The following is a 12,724-nucleotide window of genomic DNA, read 5'->3' as shown; positions in this document are numbered from 1 at the left end:
TTATTGTTCAATATCGAAAAAACGAAAACAACAATTAAGCTTGGAACATCTGTCTTTCGAAACCTTACGAAATCTACAATCCTATATGTGACGTCACAGACCATCCCTGACTATCCTACAAACGATGTTTGTTTACGTCACAATCATGTTTGTACAAGGTACAAACCCCATTCATAAAACTTCAAAACCATTATTTCGTCAAAATCACATTATTTCGTTGATAATTACAAACCATTGGTTTTAAACAAGCGTTCATTGTTTAATTCCATCAACCCTTTGTTCGTTAACAATCGACAACTTCCTGTTCGATTATCTTAATCGATTATTACGCTACGCTTGGCTAAGTTGCGCTAAGTCCAACTGAACCTACACTACCTTGCCGTTTATAATGAAACCTTTCCTAATATAGGAAAGTGGAAGAATCTGCATTATGCTGTCATAGAAGTAACACATGCTCACTGTGACATCACACTAGAGGACAATGAACACGAGGCGCATACCCCGAAGTCGCCAGAAGCAATGAATGAACACAGCGCCGAATATCGCGTCTGCTCTGTGACGTGCGTTGCCATCGACTGTGACGTAAGACGCCGATTAGCGACACGCTTCAGAGGTCGCGCGTTTGAAAAGAAAGTAGAGAGAACGCTTCGCGCAATCGATGCTCATACAACACATGCGCGTCATAAAGCCTCTGTGACCGAATAACCAGAACACTTTCTCGAACTGAATAACAATGATCAACCCGATCCCTTGCGGGTTGTGACGAAACAATACACCAGGCTTAACAAGTAATTGTGATTCACAATTACTAGATTTTAAAAACAATTGTTTATGTAACAAACAAACCGGGAAATAACGTCACGATATTCGTTTTGTTACGTGGAAATACTTCCATTATCACGTAAAACTACGTTGTTGAATTTGTGAATTGAAAACTTGAATTTTACCCACGTGATGTTACGTCACAATGCAAGCTACGCAGTAGTGTAAACGCCGCTTAAAAGAACAAACAAAGAAATGTCCACGCTGATCTGCGCTGAACAACGCTGGGTGTAGATATTTTTTCTTATACGTTACAACAGTGTGCATGTAATTCAAACGTCTTAAAACAGATTATTGAAAGCGTCAAACCCAACTTCGGTTATTTCGGGAACGAAACTCTTAATTTAGTCATAAACGCGATTAGGATGTCATAAATAGCAGCGTGGGTTCGCTTACGGGAACCTGTCGCGATATTTTTAGCTTCCAACAAATCACGTGAATAACTTTGGTTATTTTTACTTGGTTGCCACGGCTACAAACCACATGGTTGTAAATAAATATCACGTATGACGTGACAATGCGCAAACTTTGATTTAGTTCTAACTTCTCACGTGATTAGACTTAAATATATACTGGTTTAGCAGTCACGACTTTATTTCACACTTTTGCTTGAATAGTTTTTACCAATACGTGATTTCAACGACTGTTGTTTTTGCCGCTGAAGAAATAATCTGATCTTTGGTGTTAGAGATAAACACAATGTAACGTTATGAAATCAACATACTTTAAATTTAATTTTCCTCAAACTAATCATGCGTGAAAATCATCCACGCGTAAAATGATTCATGTGACGTCAATATTAATGCGTCACGTGGTCCCAAGAGTACATTATGACGCACGACAACGTAACAATCCCATGTGGCTAACCACTTCAGATTAAGAGAAGCTTTGAAGATAAACCAACCATGGTATTTGACACCGCATGCTTTGATGTGTATTACTGAGGTACTAGGTTCAAATCCCTATGCGGTAACTACAATCATATGGAGTAATAATGTGGCGCACGTGTTACATTATTATATAAGCTGGAAAGATATTAACATGCTACAAGTGTATTCATACACCTTATGCTCACTGTCAAGCTATAACATGGGTGTCTTCTTATACACCGGGCACACATGGTGTATTCATACACCTTATGCTCACTGTCAAGCTATAACATGGGTGTCTTCTTGTCTTCTTATACACCAGGCATACATAGTGTATTTATACACCTTATGCTCACTGTCAAGCTATAACATGGGTGTCTTCTTATACACCAGGCATACATAGTGTATTTTTAACACCTTATGCTCACTGTCAAGTTATAACATTGGTGTCTTCTTGTCTTCTTATACACCAGGCATACATAGTGTATTTATACACCTTATGCTTACTGTCGAGTTATAACATAGGTGTCTTCTTATACACCAGACACATGTGATGTATTCATATACCTCATGCTCACTGTCAAGTTATAACATACATGTAAACCACTAACGAAACGTGAACGTCCTTAACACCATTGGTTCTGCACCTGGCACATAAACATCATTGAAACGACTGCAAACCTCACGCTCTGTATCGAAGTAAAATGCAATGAACCGTGAAAAGCGGAAATAGAACTGTGATGGTGACGTCACAGATGAATAAGTCGTTTGAATCGAAATATAATCCACACACCGATTCATGCGGCACACCACAATACCCGTCACCACGCAACCGACGTTGTTAATTCAACATTTTTCCATTTAAGATGTTTCGTTAAAAGAATAACCACGCGCTTATGACGTAACAAACCTCCGCGGCAACATTCGAACACGCACAGTCGAACTGTGACGCAACAATGCCCATACATGACTCACAATCCAACGAACCATCGACATAACGTGCGTATTTGATTATAAAAGTTCATATTGTGGCGTAACATGTGTCATAGTGACGTCATTAGAGTGTATTTTTTGGAATGTTAACCTCATTATATCATGTGATGAAACTGTGTTAAAATCCGTGAATCTAAGCTCTGATCTATTAATGCTCATGAAGTTGAACGATTCTCGTAACTAAATAACAGTCAGGGTCAAGTGTTACGAAATATGTTACAAACAAAAACCAACTGTTATGAATTGTATTCTGTAGGATATATATTCCGCCTAAAACGGCATCATTAGTCTCTTATAAAAAATAGATTGAAGACAAAACGTTGGACACTGTTGGTCGGTTACGTATTACGTAGCACTTGTTTTCGTCACGTGATAAACCGGTGATCGAAAACATTTCTTAAATTAATAAACTACCAACACCGTCAATACTTAATAACAAAGGTTCGAATAGCCTGCAGCTAACTTAGAACTTCCCATGTAAAGAGATTCGAATGTTTATAATGGCACGACCAAAGCTATTATGGCGGTATATTACCGTTGGTGTGTTATTAGGTTTGATATATGGTAGATTGGGGTAATTTATTCTCTTTTAGCGTTCCATTTAGTAGTAAAACAAGAATATTTAAAGACTTATATACCCGTTTCTCACGACTCTAAAAAAGAGTTGTTAATTGGTAGAACCATGATCGGGAAATATGGGACATCGTGTGCTAACGGTGGTATCCATTTTACCCCACAGTACTATAACTACGTTACAACTACACTAATGCATCTAATGCAAAATTAGCATTGATGTTAGTTATTTCAAACTAATAAAACATACAAACTGATGCAATTATATCATAATAGAGACATTGTATAACTGCACCATGCAGCTCGACCGCGAGCATGAGACCGCTCAAATATCCGCCAACTTCAACAGAAGAGATTCGAACGCTTTGTTTTAGCTTGCATATTATATAATAGTAAGTATTGTGACGCAACAAAACTCTTTGCAAACATCGGATGTTCCGCGCATGAAACAAAACTCATAAAATATTACAAAAACACCCGAAACTAAAATATGAAACCGACTATATAAGTGACTTATCTGTTTTCGACACTATTAGTAAACCTCATTTTTTTGCTTGCTGCATATTTAGGAACACTTAATGCGAAAACCAAAACACTGATCATTAAAATCACAAACTTTCCAATTTAAACCGAAAGCCAATACTTTCTGTTCTAAATTGATGACATTTCATTTCAAACCAACTTCTCACAAACTGTTGATTCAAACTCCGTCCCTGTTATATCAACACAACCACATGCGCGACGCTGATTGTTACAACTTCCGGCGTCTGTGACGTCACTATAATGTCAACCAAAATGTCACGTGATATCGATGTAGATCGTGAGGTTCGAGAATTGACGATAGAAGGGTTTATTACGTCACAATTAGCCGTAAATCGAAATTATTCAAATAATGGCAGCCGATGCAACTAACAGCGAACAACAGGAGAGATTATGATGAACAAAGAATTGACATAATGGTGCAAATGACGTCATGCAACTGGCGCGGTTTTTACATTTCATGATGACGTCATCAAAGATAAAGATCAGCACCGTGACGCTAGAGAGTCAGGGATTACTCAGCATTTTTATTTTTTCCTCCGTCACCAAAATTCCTTTCTCGAAAAGCGAAATCGCTAAGTTGACCTGCAAACAATGGAGTGATTGTTACGTCATACCCAATATGACGTCATAATTACCTTGTCTTCGTTTGAATCAAGTGGAAGACTACCCACTGTGACGTAACAAGGATATTTATGAATAAGGAATTCTAGAGCAGGGGCAAACTGTCGAAGAATTTCAAAAGTTTTCTTTTCTTCTTGATGATAAACTCTGTAATGTATTGTTGGTGGTGAATGCAAATTATTTATCCTCGCATGACGGGGCAGTGGCAGTGGTTATAACGCGGGTTTTATTTTATACACCCCGTGCCAGCTTATGAGCAATTGCCGTTAAGTGTCTTGCTCAAAGACACTTACGCCTACGATGGTAGCAACACCACAATTCGAACCCGTCACCTCTGGGCTAGACAGAAACGGTAATCATTATCCTACTGTGCCGACAATGATGCCAACTATTACGTCATAATCACACCGAACCTTGGATTTTGCACACAATGGAAAACTTGGACAACCGAATTGTCGTTCGTGTCGTTCTGTGACGCAACAATACGAAGCGCGTTCTTCCGTAAAACGCGAATCCGAGTTTTTTCATCGATGTCGCATATATAGTGGGTGGGGGTTCCCGGTGACGTCATGCCTACGTCACAACCATGAATTGTTCGAGACTTTTCATCTGTGAAGGTATACTAACAATGTGAATGACGGAAAAACAACAGTCGTTATAATTCAGTGTCCTGTTTAGTGCATCTCGTGCTAGCTTACGAGTTACCACACATTTAACTTTGTGGGTAATTGTTTTGTGTATGGCTGGTAGTTTAGACAATCCATTAGTGACCACTGGGTTGGAGCAATTGCCATTAAATGTCTTGCTCGAAGGCACATACGCCCACAATGGTGGCAACGACGATTCACACATGACGTCACCTTGCGTCATATAAGGAGGCATAGCATCGTGTAGAAAGTTGATTCCATGTTCATCGGCGGCAGCATCTATATCAACCTTATCAGCTAACCTCCGGAACAAATCACCGATCTTCCCCATGAAGGCTCTTCTTCTATCTGGATGCTGGGGAAGTATGTGTTGGTAATGATTTGGGTAGCGAGTAAAACCAAATTACTAGACAGGAAATAAATTACTCAACATTTTAATAATATGCCTTTTAAAATTGTCAAAACGTCGGATATTAAACATAAATTCTGGAGGAATCTCTTTCACCAATATACCACAGCTGGAAGTAACAATATATATAAGAACTTGAGTAATTGCTAGTTATCGTAGTATGAAACAATAAAGGTGGTTGTACACAGTAACCGGAATTTGTCCATTTTGTCTGTTTTGTTCGGATTTTAATGCCACATGCGGAACTCGGTAATGGGTTTGCATATGATTTCGTAAGCCAATTCTCATGCCGGATACTATGTACAGCCACCTTAAGACATACATGATGTAATGGTTGAATCAATGTGGTATTAGGATACAGATGTGTATAACAATGAACATTATGACATCACAATACCTTGTCACAGTTTTGTTCCCCAAACAAACTAAGATAATCCAGGGGAAGTCCCTTCCTGAACTCGACGTCATCAATTATAGCGTTCTGTAGCGTGGTGGGGAGTAACTGGGGGGGGGGTTAGGAGGTTACTTATGTGTTTAGGGGGTAGGGTATAAGTTGAGCTGCTTAGAAACATGAATATAGTCGGTCATATGGCATCAGTGGTTGGAGTGCTCACTTGTAATCAGAGGGTACTGGGTTTAAGGCCCAATGCTGTGAGCATGTGTTTGGTAAGACATCTAACATCCATTGTTCTAAATTCAAGGTTTGTTATGAGTGTCGAATGCATTAGGTTAAGTTGCTTACAGTAGTAATTGTTTATATCATGCAAGCCATTAGGTCACACTGAGAATTTGCTTGCAGTGCAGCTCTGTATCTCCCAATAATTAAAAGTTTAAACTAATTATTACAAAAAGATATAGGAGGTGCCTTATACGCAATGTTAAGCTGACATATACTAACTCAAAAGTGCGGTGCTGCTACCATTGTGAGCGTGAATGTGCTTGGGCAAGAACCTTAACAACTTTAGCCCAGCGTTCTCTAATGGATTATTTAAATATCATCTGTACAGTAAACAATTACCCACAAGTGTTGTTGTTACCCCACCACACAAAGATAAATCTTCAAACCACAATCATGTTATATTCAAATATTGTTCAAGGAACAAAACAAAATTGCGAACCTTTTCCAGCAAGTCCCCCCATGAATTCCTCTGGTACATGGATATTGTTACATGCAATGAGTGAGTGTCGGGTAACGCCTTCGCTTGATGGATGTATCCTCGTGGAAAATATAGAAGGTTTCCCGCCTCCAGTGTTTGGGTGAAGATCTCATCTCCTATCTCGTCTGCAGTGAAGTTTCCTACGTGCGGAAACGAATGCTGATAGTTTTGTTACCGCTATTGGTATTGTAAATGATGCTGCTACCACTGTTGGCGTATGTGTACTTGAACAAAACTTGCCCAAATTATCAGCCATATTATCAGCCATACCTACTAACTCAAAAAACTTGTCAAGCACAGAGTGGCCAGAAATAAAAATAAGCTTTGGAGGCCTGGAGAGTTCCCTGTGTTTGACAACTATGAGTGTAACTTTATTTTAACAATGTCACCCCAGATTTTAGCCTGCTGTTAGGTGTCTATACAAACAAGCAGAGTCAAAGTATATTGCATTCACCACATTAATCAATGAGGTTCCCTATGTTTGACAATTATGAGTGTAACTGTATTTTAACAATGTCACCCCAGATTTTACCCTGCTGTTAGGTGTCTATACAAACAAGCAGAGCCAAAGTATATTACATTCACTACATTAATCAATGAGGTTCCTTATTTGTTAATATTAGAAATAATGCAACCAATACAACCAGCGTTACCACTTGAATATCTGGGTAAGGTTTCCTTCCCGCTACGTGGCGAATACAACGTCCATTCCTTCTTTCCTTCAAGTTGTAACACAAACGCTTCAATGTCATCATAATGTGGAGCGAACCCTTGAGTTCCTGGTGGGGTGAGGTACCTGCAGTGTGAGTGGGTTAGATCAGAGAAGAAGTGCCTACGTTTCTTAACAAGTTCACTCACAAAGTAACATATGGTAACTCGTAAGCTGGCACGAGGTGCACACCCGTGTTATAACGACTGTCGTTTTCCAGGCACGCGAGAATAAAGTAAGTTACATTCTTTTTTCTTCCTCCGGTTTTATTTATAATGGGGTTTAAGGTGTTTCTTCAAAGGACATGGTGTTATGGTGAGTATATTAAAGGACATAAAAACAACATACAAGCATTATTGCATAACAATGAGTAATGTCTCATAACAAGATTCTATACAACTGTAATGTAAGTGCCCAAACTTCAAATAGTGGACAACCAGACCTCTGCTCACTTAGTGAAAATAGGCCAGGAAAGGATATATTGGCAAACATTATGTTGCACATTATAAATATTTTTTACAAAACCATTGAATTTATAACTCACGTGTTGGCACCAACCATACACTTGAAGAACTCCTGTAGCGTGGCACATAATCTCCACACGGGTTTCGAAAACGCTTGAGGGTTTTTCAACCGAATCGAACATCCATTCTATGATGTAATAATGATATTTTTGAGATCAATAATAAGGTATATTATTACATCACAAAGAATAAAACAAACAGATTTGAATAAGACAAAAATAAACATATTTTTAAAGGGTAACACCTGCAAAAGTTGCAGTGAATAAAAACAAACGTAAATATGGTAAAAAAATTAAGATTATTTTATTAATTGAGCAGGGGACCACCGGTGTTTGGTGTCTTTTTTTTAATTCGTACATTTTGATGATTTGCATGTCTTGATAGAAACTAATCCTTATTGTTGTAACTTCTGTGTTAGTAAAATATTGGCCTCACCTTAAAATAGTCCCACACAACAGGAGCGTAAGCTCTCCCATCAATATTATGAGTTTCCCTTCTTCCATTCTGGTAAGTAGTGACATCCAAGTTAACGGAATATCGGACGTTACATTCGTTTAATATTCGATTCATCTCCTTGGTGCTGAACAAACCATCAGCATATCGAGGACAATGTCGAAGCACAAGGAGTGGGCGCGACTCCCAGATGTCCCTGGGTGAATGGAATATTAAACATATAATAACAGTGTACATACAGTTTACTAAGAGTTAGTAAACATTGATTGGTGTATGCATTTGTAAAACAGCTCTATTTTAAGTACTGGCGCTTCAAAGTCATATAGAGTTGTTTTTATTAGAGTAAAACAAAATAACAATCTTTTTTGAGTTGCAAGGATAGTCAAACAAAGTTACATACATGGTAACTCAGTAGCAGGCAAAGGTGTATGAAACAGAACACCTATGTTATAACAAGTTAACAACTGTCGTTTCCCGCCACGGAGGATAAATTAGTTATATATATGAATTCATAAACACTCTAAACCTTAGATATAATATAACACAATAAAAACTTAACCAGGGAATTCAACCCAACACACACAGAATGATTTTCACCAACAAACTTACTTGAAGAACTTGTGGCTTACGTAAGGATGAATCAACCATTCAAACAACTCCTTCCCATCATTCTCACTATCACCAACAGGGAACGGCATCTTCGGAATATCTTGGGCTTTTTGTGAGATTGTGGTGACCGATCCAGTTGATATCTGAAGTATTTTACTTATATAACTTGAAAAAAATACAATTTCCAACGAATAAGTAAAACCTTTGAAATATATGATCTCTCTGTCATATTACTTACATATAAATTATTGTATATTATATATACATACATAATATATACCTTCTATAACTTCAAACAAATATATTTTTCACAAATAAGTAAAAACCTGTGTGATATATGAACCTGACCGCTCTCTCTATACAAATGATACATATATACATTACTATATATAACTTACAAGGAAATTGTTATTAAACAAACAGGTAAAACAAGAACCAATGATTTAAAAACCTCATTCATTAGAAGCAATATACAATTTACGTTTACCTAATGGCCTACATACAACAATATATACGATATACACATATACAACAATATATATATATATACAATATAGTAGGTTAAGGTATATACAACACAACAGCAGAGCAAATAAACAAAGTTGTGAATCTACATCTAACATATCGATATCATAATGAACAAACACAACAGTTAAACATGACATGACATCTTACATTTGCTTTGTTTGTAAAATTTCCCTTCCGTTTCTTTATTTGACTTTTATTCTCGGAACAAATTGATTCGTCTTCAACACGGAACTTTTTCTTTGGTGGTGGTTTGCTCTCTACTGCCAGCAAGTGGTCAGCTGCAAAGCTCTCGCTCTAAACAAAAAAGTCCATGATTTTATTTTATAGTGAGGCCCATAGCGTAACTCGCTATAAGACCTGAGATTCAGAGATTTTAGGTTGGTTCATTACTATTACACAAAAATCTATGGCTTATAATTAAAAATATTCCATTCAAAAAACTTATATATATGCATACTGTATCTGTTGGTAAAATGAATGTACAACATTTGTATAATGATAAAAACCAAACTTAGTGCAGACTTGCAAAACAAATTTTGGTTCAAATTTACGTTTTTGATTCGTTGATCTGGTGTGGAAGGTTGGTCGTCATCTTCACAACTATTCAAGCTTTGACTCGTCGATAACTCAATGCTGGCATCTGGACATAGAAACAATATTAACTTTGATAAAAGTGATCTTGGGCACGAAGCCAACGTTAACAACAATTGCATGAATGTTTCTTGGTCTGGATTGTGGGCGTATGTGTCCTCGAGCAAGACACTTGGCAATTGCTTCAAACCCAGTGGTCACTAATGGGTTGTTTAAATTACCAGCAACACAGTAAATAAAAACCCACAAAGTCAGATAAAAAATCAAAATGTAAGACATAATCTCGCAGACCAGTTTTGTTGTCTTGAAGCTTACTTATTACTAATATGAATATATGATTCTATGAATAAATGAATGAAATAGTAGGTTAAGTTTACCAAAAATAAAAATTGTCATAACAAAACAAACAGATTATATATACATAACTCTAAAATATATGTTTTACAATGTGGCATAACATCCAGGAGATCCAATTGTGTGATGATGGTCATAATATGTTGAAGCACCACTTTTACTGTAAGTACCTTCTTTATAGAGAATTGCTGCTCTGTTGAATTTCATGATCTCATTATTATTTATGTTTGTTGTAGATTCCTTTGGTTTGGGCGAAGAAATCGCTGTTGTTGATTTTTTACTGTCAAAAATAAAATTGGTTATAATATATATAATAAAAATTTGTAAAATGATTGTTTTAAAGAGACAGTAGCCTACCTAAGAACCTGTGTCTCCAAAAAAAGATAGAAAAATTCACCGGCGCCGTGGTATAGTGGTTAGCGCGCCTTCCTCAGAGGTAATGGATTTAAGGCCTGCCTGTAACCATTAGGTAATGGGTTCAAGGCCTGTCACTTCTACCATTGTGGGCGCATGTGTCTTTGGGCAAGACACTTGACGGCAATTGCTCCAACCCAGTGGTCACTAATGGGTTGCCCAAATTATCAGCTATACATAAAAAATAAATAAAAAAATCAAAAAAATAATCACCCACAAAGTAACATACATGGTAACTCGTAAGCTGGCACGAGGTGTTAAACCCGTGTAATAACGACTGTCGTTTTCCGGCCACGCGAGGATAAAGTAAGTTACATTCATTCAAAAACAGTTTAAAATTTTTGGAAATAAACCTTTTTAATTTATTTTTGTTTTTAAAACTTACACATGTTGTTGTGTTCCGAACTTAACTGGCTTTGGGGCAAAATTGACCAACGGGCTTCTAGTGTTTGTAGTTGATGGAATGCATGAAGGTTCCCATTGTTGGTATGTGCCTACGGTGGATGCATGTTAACTTGGTATGGGTATCAAAAATTTTATTCTACAAGGGTGAGGTCTTACAGGTGATTTTAGACTAGGATGTGGACCGGAGTTCATTAAATAACTTATGTTGTTTACTAGGAAATTTGTCGAGCAAATTAACTTATAAAAGCCTTTAAAAGACCTTAGCCTTGTAGTTTTATTAAAGTTTGTCTAAGATTGTTATTTCTGCAAAACAGACACCTGTCACTCCTTGAAGTAACTTCTTATGTTTTGCCTTTCTCTTGGAAGAAGCTCGACGAAGAGAAAACGCAGCTTTGTTAGAAAAACTTTTGATGAAAGAAGAAGAAGGTTTAGCTTTGTCATCATTGAGTGGATGATAAACAGCAGGTGTCATATTCTCTTGGAGGGAAGGGGAACTACCAGCTCTTTCTCTCTGTTGGTTTGTAATTTAGGAAATAGTTAATATTCTAAAACATAACCAGAGACCTATTCAACAGGTCATAAGTAAGGTCCTATTTTAAAACTTTTCATTAGGCAAAACGAAAACACCACGAATGGTCTTCTCGGCTATCGACTAAAGTAAGTCGACTCGGTCGCGGTTACTATTGGTTACTGCATTTTTTTGGCTCGACTAAAATTAATTCGGCCGACTAACTTTGTGTGCATTACATCATTTGACTAAATTTTAGTTGGTCGATTTAGGCATCGACTACTTTATTCAGTAGCCGAGATTGCCATCCTGGGTGGGATAAAGTTGCTTCATGCTTTAGGGAGGTCCCAAAGCAAGGCTGGGTTCTAGGAATTAGACCAGAGTTAACTTACTTTCATACACAAGGCTGAAAAGTGTGGTAACTTGTAAGCACACAAAGATAAAAAATGGTGCAAAAAATATGAGCCAGAGTGACATGCGCTGTCACCGCACCAGGCCCATGAAAGACTTAAATAGACCTTCCGGGTGTTGGAGTAATGGGCCAAATCTGGCCTAAAAATCTTATATTAATTAAAGAAAACATTAAGACAACAGAACCACTAACTAAAACAATGTTGCTGCTGCATTTATTGCTGCTGTATCTAAGGCAGGAATGGTGTGGAGTTTTTTAATTTATTATCAAAAGTGGTAGATTTATACTATAAAGTAAAACGAATATCAAGGGAATCAAAACAGAAAAGAGTAAGGGAATAAAAACAAAATAATTATAACATGCAAAAGATACCTTTAGTTTCTGTGTGGTTGCTGCTTCGGCTGAATAAACAGCAAATGCTGAAACCGATTTGCTCGATGGTTTGCTTGATTTTCCCATTGTAGACTATACAAATCCAGATATAAATAAATACTCACCCCACTTTAAAAACTTATTTTTAATAAAACATTAAACGTGCATGCTTAGGGGAATCCCCTACGTGTTTAGCGCAAAATTTCCACAA

The 12,724-nt window shown here is 37.2% G+C and overlaps 1 protein-coding gene across 1 annotated transcript; it reads right to left on the bottom strand.

Moving 5' to 3' along the window:
- Nucleotides 1-4,091: 4,091 nt before the first annotated feature.
- On the bottom strand, nucleotides 4,092-12,711 carry LOC149729270 (ribosomal oxygenase 1-like). The gene is made up of 16 exons (XM_089886385.1): nucleotides 12,514-12,711; nucleotides 11,540-11,732; nucleotides 11,202-11,310; nucleotides 10,573-10,682; nucleotides 10,009-10,097; nucleotides 9,605-9,751; nucleotides 8,930-9,072; nucleotides 8,303-8,516; nucleotides 7,888-7,994; nucleotides 7,288-7,430; nucleotides 6,596-6,774; nucleotides 5,875-5,979; nucleotides 5,282-5,423; nucleotides 4,835-5,030; nucleotides 4,436-4,568; nucleotides 4,092-4,382 (listed from the first exon to the last, which is right to left on the bottom strand). The coding sequence occupies exons 1-16, from the start codon at nucleotides 12,598-12,600 to the stop codon at nucleotides 4,305-4,307; spliced, it is 2,175 nt and encodes a 724-aa protein (XP_089742511.1). The 5' UTR covers nucleotides 12,601-12,711; the 3' UTR covers nucleotides 4,092-4,304.
- Nucleotides 12,712-12,724: the final 13 nt, after the last annotated feature.

The sequence above is a fragment of the Ciona robusta genome, chromosome 10 (assembly GCF_009617815.1).
Source record: "Ciona robusta chromosome 10, ASM961781v2".
Classification (NCBI taxonomy): domain Eukaryota; kingdom Metazoa; phylum Chordata; class Ascidiacea; order Phlebobranchia; family Cionidae; genus Ciona; species Ciona robusta.
This window is presented reverse-complemented; position numbering and strand designations above follow the sequence as displayed.